This window comes from Hyperoodon ampullatus (genome assembly GCF_949752795.1).
Source record: "Hyperoodon ampullatus genome assembly, chromosome: 4".
NCBI lineage: Eukaryota > Metazoa > Chordata > Mammalia > Artiodactyla > Ziphiidae > Hyperoodon > Hyperoodon ampullatus.
In genome coordinates, this window is record NC_136917.1 from 102,801,494 (window position 1) to 102,816,813 (window position 15,320).

The 15,320-nt window shown below is 37.1% G+C and overlaps 1 protein-coding gene across 1 annotated transcript; it reads left to right on the forward strand.

Annotated features, from left to right (window-relative positions):
• Positions 1–3,347: 3,347 nt before the first annotated feature.
• ARRDC3 (arrestin domain containing 3) lies at positions 3,348–14,569 on the forward strand (the record flags this gene model as incomplete). Its single annotated transcript, XM_079702420.1, has 8 exons — positions 3,348–3,627; positions 7,561–7,642; positions 9,579–9,726; positions 10,771–10,873; positions 11,226–11,482; positions 11,809–11,971; positions 12,242–12,396; positions 14,513–14,569. The coding sequence occupies 8 exons, from the start codon at positions 3,348–3,350 to the stop codon at positions 14,567–14,569; spliced, it is 1,245 nt and encodes a 414-aa protein (XP_079558546.1).
• Positions 14,570–15,320: the final 751 nt, after the last annotated feature.

Consider the following 15,320-nt stretch of genomic DNA (forward strand, 5'->3'; position numbering starts at 1 on the left):
TATAATGTGAAAAACTCCAGACTTGGCAGTAATTTTGACATGCTGCCTCAGTATTATATACCATGATAGCAATTATCATTTGTCTGTTTTTGACAGAGTTCTTGAGATTGAGTTTAAACCTTTATACAGTAAGGTGGAACAGCCACGGAGCTTAAAATCCAAGAAACAAATACCGTAAGAAGAGCTTCCCATGTAAGTTCTGAAGCAGCTATAAAAAGGGGAGGGGAACTGGTTGCTCTGCCTAGTCAGAGTTTTATTCAGTTGTGCCAGAAGGAGGGAGACAACACAGCCGTGGGATACTGTTCTGGGCACGGAAAGCAGCCTGAACTGCATGTTGGCAAGGGGGAGACAGGCTAACAAAGGGCACAGAAGATGTGCTTGACAGTAGAGAGGGTTAGCATATGAGTAGGAGGAGATGGCATATGAGACGTAGGCTGGGGTGTGGTAGGAAAGAGCCTTGGTGGTAAAGATGAACAGCTTCAATTTCACGCAAAATACAATAAAGGCCCAGTAAAGCAAGTCCAGAAGCCGCAAATAATGGCTACAGTACAGCATTTCAAGCTGTCTACAGGGTAGATATTTAGATAAGGAGTCTTGAAAAGGGGAGGTTATAAAAGTCATGAGAGAAAACATTCAAAACTTAGTCCAAGTGTTTTCATAGAAATGAAAACACAAGCAGGGATTTAGAGGTGCCAGAGTTGGTTGTTTGTTTCTGATGTTTTCATAGTTTGAATAAATAGGAGGAGGAAAACAAAATGAAGCAAGTAAACTCAAGTTTAGGTGTTTAAGAAATAGTCACATGACTCAATCCAAAGAGAAGAAAGGTGATAATGAGGGTAAGTGAGGAGGATCTTAAGTAAAAATGATAGGGGATAAGAATTTCTTGGCAACTTGTCAGTTACTAAAGTGTTTAGGAAGACATTGTAAAAAGAAAGTAAAGAGAAGTAGAAAAATAAATAATGATAATGATTTATAATATCCTAAAGGGTTCAAACAGAAGGAATAATGTAATAGAGTGACAGGGTTGAATCATTTAATGTGCTTAAACAATTTTCCAAACTATGAGTAAATCTCTTAATAGTTCTTTTTGGTTAAATGGAATTCTAGTTTGATTTAAACAGCTGATTCTTATTTTTTCACAAATAAGATATATTCCGACTGGAGAGATTTTACTAAAAATTGTGAAGAATTCAGCAATTGTTCACTAGCCCTTAATAATTTAAAACAACTTTGGTAATAAAGGCATCATTGTGAACCGCGCTTTTAAATCCACGCCCAAAGTTATTTGAATGGTTAGTATATTTGACCTTAACGCTAACACTTTAACAAATTTACCACTAGGTGGCGAAAAAACCCAAATAGTATCTGTTAACAAAGCTAGTACAAGATCCCAAGGATTTGAACAACTAAAATAGCCACCAGGTGTCATCCAAGAGAGGGGAAAAAAAAAAAAAAGACTATTCTCCCCACTCAAATACAAAAATTCATAGTTTTAAGCACAACCATCTAAGCTCTATCAGAGGTAAATGCCCTGTCCATTAACTGTCTAAATAGTTTGCATATTTATACTCTATATAATTTATACAATGCTCTTGACTCCAAGATACTGCCTTTCAACTAAAACCCAACTAAGTAAAATTTAATTTCATTAAAAAAACAAAAAAACCCCAGCAAGACCAATGAATGAGCTCAATGTATTGTGACTCAGTTTCAACCTATCCAAATACACTGCACAAAAGAATTTAAAACGGCTTAGACACAGACAGCCAAGAATCTTCCAAAGTGTATTTCGTTATGTATATATACTTCCAGATTCATATTCTTTTTCCCTATATTTCTCTCCTATAAGCAATTTCACTGATTGCAAAAAAATCTAGATAAGTATGCTGTTATGCCTTGAATCCCAGTGTGATTTTACGAAAGCACTGCAATTTGTTACCAAAACGTTCACAGTAGAGACAAATGTACCTGTCCTTAAGATGTATAATGAGAATTATGTTGAACAGTCCAAAGCTGAAAATTAAAATTAAAGTTTTACAGAATTAAGCCCTATTTATATAACAAACCATGCTTTTTAAAAAAACATCTTCTGCACTTCACTAACTTCTAACAAAGATTTTTCAACGCTGTTGTAAACATTATGTCAGCTAAAACATTATGTCATGCTGCCTTTTATAAGGTGATACTTTTTTAGGCCGAATCCTATTCTTAATCCTCTGGACACAGGAGTTGTAATCATGTCATACCCTGCAAATCTAGCGGTAGGTGGTGTCTCAAAAAAGGACGTTTTCTTCCTTCTAGGAAGTGGTCAAACCTTGTTTTTCCCTCTTGTCATCAGGCAAAAACTTGATTGTTTTTCGTTGCTATCGAATTGAGAGATGGAAGAGAAAGTAGCTCAGGAGAAAGCAAAATATACTGATTAAACTATACTTGCTTCTCTTCCCTACTCCTTATAGTATTCTCTTTTAAGGTCTCGACTTGACCTCGACTGGGCTCATTTCCACCCTGCCTACAAAGCACTGGTTTTAAAAAGAAAAAAATCCAAGCCAAGAATGCTCTTGTCTATGAACGTTATCTCTTCTCTGGTTTTTATTACATTTTCTTTTGAAATTCGTTAGATTATGTTCAACAACCAGCCCTTGCCCAACCGGTTTCTACCCTTCCCCCATCTCTCTACACACATCACTTTTTCCTCCTCCCATCAGGGCAGTGGGCAAAACACTGCAGTGCCGGGAACGCACGCTTCGGGCCGGTCACTCAGCAGTTTATCCTCACTTGGCTTTGCAAACAGCTCCCCACCCAACCTTGTCCCCCAGTTCCCTCCCTCGGCCATTATCTTTCTACCAGACTGTGCTCAGTAAGGGACTCCAGCTAGCACGTCGAGGGTTTACGGTAGCCTGCCTACCAATAGGAGCCTACAATGAAGAGAAGTCAGGTTCAGCCTCCCGGCAGCCCCAGTGTCTTCTTCCCCTGGCTGTACACCTACTGTACCCGCGAGCGAGCCGGGCGCGGGAGGGTGCGCGCAGGGAGGGCGGACAGCAGCCGCGGCGTGCGCATGCGCACTGGGGTTGTTTTTCACAAAGCTGCTCTTAAAGTGAGCTGGCAGCTTCCAGCCGCCCGTCTTTGTAAGGAGACCACTGAGACTAGCAGGATCGCGGAGCAGCAGTCTCTGTGCTGCCCTGACTTTTTAAGAAATCTCAATGAACTATTTGTAAGGAATCACTGATCCTGCCTGCAAGCTCTTTGCACGGCAAAGACATCGATCAGTGTTAAGTGAAGATCCCATTTTATATGTGATCTTGACTTTTTTGTCTTACATTATATTTTTTATAGATTTTGTTATAAACATGGTGCTGGGAAAGGTAAAGAGTTTGACAATAAGCTTTGACTGTCTTAATGACAGCAATGTCCCTGTGTATTCTAGTGGGGATACAGTCTCAGGAAGGGTGAATTTAGAAGTTACTGGGGAAATCAGAGTAAAATCTCTTAAAATTCATGCAAGAGGACATGCGAAAGTACGCTGGACCGAATCGAGAAACGCCGGCTCCAATACTGCCTATACACAGAATTACACTGAAGAAGTAGAATATTTCAACCATAAAGACATCTTAATTGGACACGAAAGAGGTAAGTTTTTTACATTATTCAGAAATTATTATACCTGTTTTCTTTGGCAAAGTACCTTTTCAATTTTTCTGAATTAATGTAATCCTACTCCTACCATAACGTATAGCTGTTTGATAAAGGTTGGAAAGGTGGAAGATTTGAATTCTCCTTGACATTCATCGTGTGTTAAGCCGTAATGCATGCAGGCATCTGCAAAGTGACTGCAAACTGCACTTATTCCACTACCTCTATACCCGGCTTGGTCTGTGCCATACACACTTGCAATCCATTTCCACCTTACGTATAAATTCTGCTTATATGCGATTCAGTAATTTTACTAATATGTTTTCAAATGAATTGCTAAAAGCTGCAGTCCAATATTAGGTTTTTCCCTTGTACTCTGCAACCTTAGATCTTAAAAACTAAGCTTCAGTGAAGAAATGGAGTAACATTTTTAAGTGGGTTAATAGGTGTATTTCATTTTTAATATTGACACGCAAAAGACTTAAGAGAATTGATCGTTGTTCTTTGATAATGGGTTTCTGTGGTTTATTTTGACATATGGTATCAACACCCCACGTGTTTTTTCCCTATTCTTTCCAGTTCCTTTAGAAATTTACATCAAGCATTCTCTATTTTAAAGGACAGCACCTATCATTATGATATGTTTAAAGTCAGTTTTAGAAGCCATTTAGGGTGAGAAATTTTCTTTTCCAAGCATCATGCCTAACTTTGGAACGTGCATTCAATGAAACCCGTGCCAGTCAAATGGATTTGAAAAGTATTAGGCTCATTGGATTTGATTTTTGGTTAGAAACTGGAGATAAAGGGTTGTCAAAGGGAGAAGGGGTCCTGAGATTTCAAATCTATTGTTTAAATGGTTACATTGTGGAAATATAGCAGACTCTAAGCTTGTTTTTCTAAGTTTCCACCCTTTGTTAGAAGCGGTTCAATCCTGTTTCGGACCAGTTCTGGGGGGTGGTGAGGAGGGGCGCTTGTTCTGCTCTCAGCAGATTGGTTACACGCGTCAGGTGGTGGCGATGACTTAATTCCTAGCCCAAGAAGAATATAGTGTTAAAACTGGTTATGTAATTTTGTCCTTCTCCTTTTTAATGCAGTATTTAACTCGAATGTTGATGATTTTTCAGAGTAGAGCACATTTTTACCTCCATTTTTAATTAAAAAAATACACATCCACGAGGAAGTGCTAATTGAACTAAGGCAAGTGTAGAAACGTAGGGTACTTTGAGTTACATCATGAATGCATTATGTTTAAAATATTAAGATGAAATAAATCTTTAGTTGGATTTTCAGTTACACATAGGTAATTTGCATCCTGAAATAATTTTTAGTTAACCTCTCCAAGCAGTGACAGTGATAAGAATGCAACTGCCTAATGACAGTCCTGGTATTTGTTGAACAGGACACACAAGAGTTTGTATTTGATCCTTCCTGGACTGGCAGCTTTTTATAAGATGAGTGAGAAGAAACAAAGGTTTTTAAGGAGTTGAGGTTTGCAGTGGGGTAAAAGTAGAATAACGACTTATGGGGACAATTTCATTAATTGCGCCACGATTTCATAGTAAAGAACACTATGTGCCCCGCACCCCCACGAGACACCCCTCAACCCCTGCAAGCTTGAACGAGCTTCGCTTGGAATAGTTTCAATGACTTCAAACTGGGACCTCTCAAACTAGCCTGGTAACTGAGACCCCGCCCCGGGCGGCCGGCGATAGGCGGAGCCGGGTTTGTTAGCCTGTTGCTAAGGCGATGCCAGGCTCTGATTGGATTGGGCGCGAGAGGGTGGGGAGAGTGGGCTCGCCGGCTGGGGTGAGGCTTGGAACCGGCGTGCGCCGGTAAAGGTCCCTCCTGAGCTACGGCCCCCGCCCCTACACGCATCCCTGCCCGGGCTTCTGGAGGCGCGCGGGGCTCATGTCACATACCGTTCTGTTGCCCGTCACCTGGGCCCGCTTGCAGCCCCGAAAGGAACTACAGGTTTCAACAGAGTGGAGAGGAGAAGCTTCCGCCGGCCTTACAGGTGCCGGATGGCCCTGGGCGCAACTTTTTAGCTGACAATCCCATTCACGGCAAATTGGGTGGGCAGGGTTAGCAGGACCACATTTTCGGGTGGAAGTTGTCAGGCAGCTTCTGTGAACGCTTGTCTTCCTCTTAGCTGAAACAGCGTGTTTCCCTTTCTATGCAGTCACAGACTGGCTACCTTGATGTGACCCGAGTGGGGAGAGAGCGCCAAGACTGCCCGGGACGGGGAAGGAAAAGTGACACTAACATTGAAAGCGGGGTGGGGTGGGGGCTTCGGCGAGTATTCCTTGCCCCCTTGTCATTGTTTCTTTGGGGCTTTTGCACCCCGCGCCCCCTTCCCCGCCGCCGTCGCCGCAACTGTAAAGGTGTCAGGGTGGCCCGAGCCAGATCGAACCGGTCACCGGCCGGGGCGTGTAAAGCGGAAGCGCCGCAGCGTGCTCGCCCCGCCCCACGTCAGCAGGCTAGGCTGCGCGGCCGCGAGCGCGAGCGCCGTGCGACATATGCCGTATGTATAGCGGGGCGCGCGGGCGGCGGCGGCGGCGCGCGGGCGGGCCGGCTGGGATCTGCTCGCGCCGGTTTAGGCCGGTCCTCTCCTGCTCCGGTCTAGTTCTTGATTGACAGCCCGGCACTTGTTTACCACGGCGCGGCCGCCGCCGCTCGCCTCGATGAGACTGCTGAGCTGGCACAAAAAAGGGAGTGAGACGGGAAGAAAGGGAGAGGGAGACAAACTTTGGGCGCCGTCGTGGGGAGCGATTTTAAATGGCCCCCAGCTCATCAGCGGGATTTCGGTGCTGAAATCCCGTAGAGAGGATTTGCACGGGGGGAGAAGAAAATATTACTGAGATAGAAGGGAGTCTTGGTGATTTTTTTTGAATAAAAGTTTCCACATATAGGCGCTTTTTTCCTTTTCTCCTGTGGTGGAAGGGAAGCATCACGGTTTTTGTGTGAATTCATTACTTTGGTGAGGGAAAGTTAAATGATAATACCCGTTTCTCTTAGTCTCCTGGTTAATGATAAAGGTTTCTACACCGAGAAAACTGCGCTAGTAGACGTTTATGTAATTAAATTACCCGGTCAGAACGCTTTAGAAAATCATTTTAAGAATCCAGAACACCCTCCCACATTTCGTTATATTTGTTTTGGAGACGTTTTGGAGATAACCTATTTGAGCAAAAGAAATTGGTTGTAAAATAAAGTCATCCCGTTTTTTCTAGCAATGGGAAACAAACCTAGTCTTCATTTTTCAAGGATGTGTGACAGTTGTTTCCATTAAGCAGGCACCTTTTAAATCTAAGGTATAGTTTATATATACGAATTTTTAGCTGTTGCTAGGACAGACTGAGGTTGTCATAATTTTAGATTCAATAAGAATTTTTATTTTTAGCTATGAAACTGACATTAAAATCACTGTTCCTTTTTTTTTTAACTCCAACATCTATTTGACAGAGTTTTCTAATGGTTTTAGAGCTTTAACATTCACATCTTCTGCATCAAAACTGACATATTTTAAAAGGCTTACATGAACAGTTTTCATTTTATATATAGTCTTAATAGGATAAATTTAAATAAGTGGATGAAGAGAAAGGTAACATCTTAGTATGAGATTTGAAATCTGAATCTTTTGTTGAGCCTGTATTGTCACACAGATGCTTTACAGTTTAGGTTGTTTTCCATTGAAAAACCAGCTATGGGGTATAAGTATTAATTATCCCCATTCTACAGATGAAGCAACTGAAGACAGGACTTTTATTTTACCCAGAGGAAGTGATGAAGTTGGAATTAGAACTCAGATCTCTCACACTCTAAAGTTTGTGGCCTTAATTACTATGTGAGCATCTTTAAAGTTCTGCCACCAGGAAGAGAGTGTAAAGCTTTATTTAAAAGTTTTTTGTTTTCTTTTTCTGTTTGTTTTAGATGATGATAATTCCGAAGAAGGCTTCAACACTATTCATTCAGGAAGGCATGAATATGCATTCAGCTTCGAGCTTCCACAGACGTAAGTATTTTGTAACAGGCATTTTTCATAAACATCCATTCTTTTAAAATGAAACATTCTAAATTTAAATATTTTTAGTTTAAAAAAAAAAACCCTTTTCATTACTGAAACTTGCTACAGGAAAACATATACTCAGAAAAGAAGCTATTTTTTTAATCTAGAGTGGCAATATTATAGAAAGCAAAGCTCAATTCTTAGTATTCTGTCTCAAGTTTTATATGGTTTTTAAAACTTGAATAGTATTTCACTTAAAGTGAGTGAATTGGAAGGTGCCAGTGAAATAGTAAGCCCTTATACTTAGTTTATCATCAGCACTAGCAGAAAAGGTAGAACATAACAAGTCTCTCATTTAGTAGTTTATAAAAATTCAGTGATCATTTTTTCTACTGATGCTACCCAACAGCAGTAAGCTAAGAAAGTCAAAATAATTAAGAATATTCTCACTTTAGAAGTGATGTGTTTTTTCTGATATGAATTCATTAGCTTCTGTGCAAAGAGCTGTTGAGAAGGTCTCTCGAGATATTATGACCTGGACTTAAAAGGAAACATCCATCAGAGATACCTTAATATAAGGCTTGGAATCTAGTATGAAAGGAAGAAGGAAAGTAGTATATTCTTAATGTAATAATAAATCATTTGAGGAAATTATGCAAAGAGTAATTTTTGAAAAAAATGCCTTAACAGATATTAAAACATGCAAAGTGGCACTTGTACTGTTTGCTCTGAAAGGTAAACTTGCATTACATAAGAACTTCAAGTGCCAAAGGTACATAATTCTGTATTTTTTTAAGTTCTAGTACTTGTTATATATGGATAGAGTTCATAAAGGGTATTTTTCAGAGTATCCTGTGTATCATATTGCTTAAGAACATGATTTTTAATATAATGCCCTAATTACTTTCTGAGAGAAATATTTTAAGTCTGAATACAATAGGACTAATACATTTGGGCCTGAATATTTTCAAAGGATGGAAGTAATTTAATGTATTTTTTTTTAATTCTATCTATAAACCAAAGTCATTTAAAGTAAACTCTAGAAGACTAGCATAGATCCTGCGTTTTATTTCTCTGCTATACAAGTTAATGCAGAAGTCTAAAATACAAAACAAAAAGTAAAATACCACTACACCTCGTAAAAAGCTAGCACTCTACCTTGTAAATAAATGAACCTTGTGCATTTTTCTAATGAAATTATGAAAAAGAGACTAAATTCACTAAAATATAATCTTTCACAAGTAATAAAATCTGGGAGAGTTGAAAAAGAATTCTGATTCTCTTGATACAGGTCAACAGAAGAGATTCTTTTTCTTTTTAAGTCTATAGTAAGAAAGCATGGCCAAAAAGTGTTAGAACATAAGTAAACTGGGAAACGTAAAAGCATTTTTTTAGAGCTTCAGTGGATTTAATGAAATGTGAAAAACTTTTGAAACTATAACGACTATTCCAGGCCTTTTCTAAATCTTAATTAGTTACTATAATAAGAGATAATAATAATTCTTAGTTAATGCAAAATGGAGTGCCATAGGGAGTCATTTGGTCTGAGTGTTTAACCAGTGTCCAGAATATCTCAATAGAAATAGTTAAACCATTCTTAACTTTATTTTTAAACTAAAGTCTTGACCTTTTCAAGAATTGTTCATTTCCAGACTTTCGTAATTTTGCCACCAGCATTAAAAGTAGCCTCTTCTTAGTTTAAAGAGATTGTATTCTTCTGGCTTTTTTAACCAAATTTCTGTAATATTTAACAACTATGTGTTATTATTTGGAAACAGAAGGTTTTTTCCCCAGTGACTTATCCCTTTGGAAATATAAATTATGCCTTTGATAACTCATTGATGTATAAACTTACAATATATTAACACTTCTGTGCTGAGCTACTGTATAAATATTAAAAAGAGGTGTAAGATTAATATATTGACCTTTATATTCTGCACAGACCACTTGCTACCTCATTCGAAGGCCGACATGGCAGTGTGCGCTATTGGGTGAAAGCCGAATTGCACAGGCCTTGGCTTCTACCAGTAAAATTAAAGAAGGAATTTACAGTCTTTGAGCATATAGATATCAACACTCCTTCATTACTGGTAAGAATTAACTGAATTCTTCATCTTTTGTTTTTGGCATATAAATATTAAAGAATAATCACCTAAACTACATATACATTCTTTATAATTTTTAAATAGTAACTTCATTTTTGAATTACATAAATACCATTTTCAAAAAAATAGTTAAGAGCACACAAATTAATGCAGAATATGCTCACATTTTCTGATACTATAATAACTTTAAGTAAAATTTTAAAGTAAGACCAGTATTTGGTATGAAATATCTTCCTCAGAAGGTAACAGCAATAACAAAAGAATAGATCTGTTCCCTAAATAATTTTAGTGGAAAAGGAACAGTAGTATCAATTGTTATTATAACAATATCACTTAACTTGAAAATATCATAATCTAAAATTTGTATTATTTATTGCATTATTCCAATATAGGGATAGTTGTCAAATGATGGGGAGATTATTATTTTCATGAAAAAACTTAAATTCTGTTTTAAAGGAAATCTTTTTTAATTGTATTTTTTCACAAGATTCAAATTTGATTTCAAAAACTTTACTCGGTTTAAACAAATAATAACATCTTTAAGCAAGTAGAACTAACCTTAAAAATGAGTTTTCTTTTTTTACGTATGGAGTTTTACAATCTCAGAGAAAGATGTTATCATTTGGGATTATAACCAAGTTGCTTTCCAAACTGCCTCTTTTTTTTTTTTTTAAAGGCAGTTTAAATGGAATGTGGAAAGGGTTTTTTTTTTTTTCTGTTTGTTTTTTTTGGTTGTTTTTTAATTACTGTGTATGTAAATAGCCTGGGCTAAAACTATGTTTATGAAATATGATGTTAAACCCTGTACCCTTTTTTCTTTAATTGAATGGAAACTTGTATAAAGACAAAAATACTAATATAAATCAGAAGCCATTGGTTAGTGGAAAAGTATATTTGGATACTGAAGAAGAAAAAAAAAACACTACTTTTAATGTTAAATTCTTCAAGAATTTAAGATTGTATTTTAAAACATTCTATTACTGTCTCAATTCATACATTGATCTTTTTCTATAAATTTATTTCTTACAGTCACCCCAAGCAGGCACAAAAGAAAAGACTCTCTGTTGCTGGTTCTGTACCTCAGGCCCAATATCCTTAAGTGCCAAAATTGAAAGGAAGGGCTATACGCCAGGTATGTATGAGGTGGATTCCCACAAAAAATTATCTTTCTTCACTTAGCTCTTGTGTATAAATTTACATTATTTCTACTAAATGCAGACATGATACAGTATTCTTTGGTAAAATATCACAAATTGTGCTTATCCACTTTCCTTTTATAAATTGGAATGTAGTCTTTTTTAAATTGCTACTGTAAATGTGTAGTTTATTTTTGTAACTATAAGTTACTTTCCACTCTTAGGATAGCTTTTTATCCATGTAGTTCATTGAACTTTCAGACTTTAGCCTGAGAGTCTACATTTGTTTTGGGGTTGGTTGGTTGGTTGGTTGGTTTTTAACAGTAGATATATTTTTCTTTCCTGTAGGTGAATCAATTCAGATATTTGCTGAGATTGAGAACTGCTCCTCCCGAATGGTGGTGCCAAAGGCAGCCATTTACCAAACACAGGCCTTCTATGCCAAAGGGAAAATGAAGGAAGTCAAACAGCTCGTGGCTAACTTGCGTGGGGAATCCTTATCATCTGGAAAGACAGAGACGTGGAATGGCAAGTTGCTGAAAATTCCACCAGTTTCTCCCTCTATCCTCGACTGTAGTATAATCCGTGTGGAATATTCACTAATGGTATGTATAGATTTAAGGGGTTGGGGTGGGTTTTTTTAGGTTTTAAAGTCGTAAGAGTATCATTTTGTCTTATCCAGGATTTGATTTTTTTTATTCCATGTGTGATATACATAATTATATGTAATTCTTTATATAGTTTGGAATATAATTACTAATTTTACCTGAGGTAAATGTACACAATGGAGAAACTTTTCAAGTATATCATATGTATATAAGTTTAAAAATGAAGTAAATGAGAGCCTCAAATAACATTAGATTGGGTTATTCATTTTTTTAAAGGAAATGCTACTTGGCTTCTAAACCTAACATCTCCTTTCATTGTTTAGGTATACGTGGATATTCCTGGAGCTATGGATTTATTTCTTAATTTGCCACTTGTCATTGGTACCATTCCTCTACATCCATTTGGTAGCAGAACCTCAAGTGTAAGCAGTCAGTGTAGCATGAATATGAACTGGCTTGGTTTATCCCTACCTGAAAGACCTGAAGGTAATAATTTGATAATGCATATCTAAGCTTAATCTGTTACTTTCAAGAACATAATTTTGCTTCTGATATTTTATGATTAAAGTTTGTGTATACTTGAAGAGAGTAGATGTGCCCCTAATGTTAGGTTTAAAACGTATATCCCCCTAGTTTTGATCACAAGACAAATTATTATTATGTTACCTTGACATTCCTTTTTAATACCTTCTATTCTGTGTATTTTGACATGCATAAGAACGTGCTGTTCGAATTGCGTGTATCTTTTTCCTTCAGCACCACCCAGCTATGCAGAAGTGGTAACAGAGGAACAAAGGCGGAATAATCTTGCACCAGTGAGTGCTTGTGATGACTTTGAGAGAGCGCTTCAGGGACCACTGTTTGCATATATTCAGGAGTTTCGTTTCTTGCCTCCACCTCTTTATTCAGAGGTAAGCACCAAACCCTCAAGTACAAAATGGGCTGTGACTCTCTTAGTAAACAGTATTGCAGACTTTTTAAAAACAGTTAGGTTTTGATTACCATGATAAGAGAAAAATAGTTTTGAACAACAGATTAAAAGTTAGATCATAAGGTTGTCACTATTTACTAAGTTTGACCCAAAGGTAGGACTGGTCTCTTATATTATTGGGGAAATAAAGATAATATCTAACCTCATACTTCCAAAATGCCAGTTAAAGGAATAATTCATCTTTCAAAGCATCTATAGAACTGGCACTTTACAGTCATTGATTAAATAGCTAGAAGTTATCTTATTCATCATCCTTTTCCAATTTAATTTACATATTTTAACATTCTCAGTCATAAGGGAAAATAACATATGTAATAACATCTTAAACAGCATTCCTGTACTCTTAGATTATTTTTATTCATCTCAAGTAACTAAGCACTTACATGAATAAAACATGGCCCTTGGGAGAAGCGTACAGACTGGTGAGAAAAACAAACTTAGAAGCAAAATATGACCTAACAATGTAATAGTAATGCACAGTTCATTTGAGGAGCAGCTTGCAGGGTCTTGAGAATCAGGAAGGGCTTCCCTAAGAAGGTGATTGTTAGACTGATTCTTGAAGAGTAAGTATTCTCAAAATGTAGAATGTTCCAGGCAGGAAGAAAAATATGTGCAAAGGAAAGGAGGTAGGGAGCAATCCAGCAATGTCGGGATGCTTCAGAATATATATATACATAATAACACATTGTAGGGACTTTAGAGTTGGCCTTAATACCAATTTAATACCAAATGATTTTGTAAATCACTAGCATCAGCTTTTTCTTTTTGGTTGCTGTAGTTTAGACAGCTATTTTACAGTGAAATATTACTCCCAAGAAAGACATAAAAGGATTGTTTCACTCTTCAACGAATTGCTTTTATTTTTTTATTTTTTTTTCCCCTTAATACCATGACTAGAAGAGTCAGTTTTCCTTTGGATGTGATTAATATGAAATCCACTTTATTCATTGATTATAGGATGTTCAGAATCTGTTCTGTTCTCTGCAGATTCTTGATTGGACATAATTTTTCTATCCCACTAATTTCAATTCATAAAATTATTAGATGCTAAAAATGTCCTCCCACTTTTTAGAAACATTGTCACTACATTTTTATTCTGACATTTCTGTCTTGCTTATTAAGTCCCTCATTTGTGATTTGATCTGACAGGCATTTTAAAAGAATGGCAATCTAAGTATCCACTTTTAAGCAATTTGCCATAAAATCTACCTCCTCTTTTAAAATGAACTAAAGATAATTAAGAGAATTCAAAACTTTTAAAATCCTAAATTGGTTCAGGGTGTGATTTAATTATTTAACATCTAGCCACATAGAGGGAGGAAAGTATTGTAAATGGGTCTTGTCCAAAAGATCTTTCAGTAAAAGAAATGTATTAAACCCAACAATTTGCCTTCCTGTGCCCATTCTCTTTGTACCTGAGAAGCAACTGAAATATGTTCACTTTTATTAAGTGTATGTGCATATGAAAGTCACTACAGAAAGAGGCAAGGTGGGAAGCCTCTAGAGCATTTTGGGTTCACCATTCCTATTTCCTGATATACACTGTATTCCTAGGCCCTCCCTAGGGCTTTACACCCATGAGTTATTACCTCACGTAAGCACCAAGAACTTTGTTTACACAACTACATTCTTCCCAAAGCTCGGGAAAAGATGAGTTGACTTTTTTGTAACAGGAAGAAATGGATACTTTACAGAAGAAAATCACTGCTGTGAAAATGTTGGCCAATTGTGTATTTGAGTCTTAAGTATGACTAAGTGCTGAGTAAAACTCCATTCTCTGATAGAACATTACCTTTAGCTTTTGTCAAATAAAACTATTCCGGCATACCTTTCTAAATTTAATTGTTAATCTAGTAATTGAATAGCAAGTACTTTATAGATGATACTAATACCCTTTTTTCCCCATACAAACTCTGTATGTTCTTTCTGATTACATTTCTCAACCAGTACTCAAAATATTAGCCTATTTGCTGCATTCTTACTAAACCTTATCAATTAACTTTGGTTTTGGGTTTTTTTTTCTCTTTTCTTTCTAGATTGATCCAAATCCTGATCAGTCAGCAGATGATAGACCATCCTGCCCGTCTCGTTGAAGGAATACTTGATTAAATCAAGTTGATGTGGGTTCCGAACTGTATCTCTTCCCTTCCCGGCTGAGGACAGAGAAGTATCTTGGAGACACGTTTTCAGAGGAAGTGGAATTGCTTTTGCCCAGAAAAATGGCGAATACATGAAACAACCAGTGATCATGCTTTAGAAGCCTACAGCAACATTCTGGGACTGCTCCAACATGCTTGAAGATCTAAGCTTTTTCCTTTAAAACTGGCACATACTAAGAGCAGTCTTCTTAGCCTATGGTCATACGTGTCAAGGCACCACGTTGTAAAGAGGGATGATTTCCTTCTTTTGATTTGAAAATTTGCACATGCTCAATGCTTACATTGTGCGGTTCCATGTCACTACAGCTTTTTTTTTTCCATTTATGCCAGACTCTTGATACTCTTTTAAAACTTGTTTGCAGTGAGCACAACAAGGAACAAAAGAAAGCTTTGAAAAAAACTTTAACATGAAAAAAACGCACTGACATTTTTTTTTTTTATTTAATATAGCCTGGACTTTACCTGCGTATGCACATGCTCAGAATTGTCCTACTAGGCTGACCATGTATCACCTCTTCAGCTTGGATCCTATTGTGGATTTATTTACAAACATCAAATGCCTTCAAGCCAATCCTTCTTGCTGTATGTTTTGCAGCCTACTGTAGTAGATACGCAACAGATATGTGGGAAAAGAGATAAGAAGAGGAAGCTAATAAGAGACTGTCAAGATTGTATACCTTCTTGG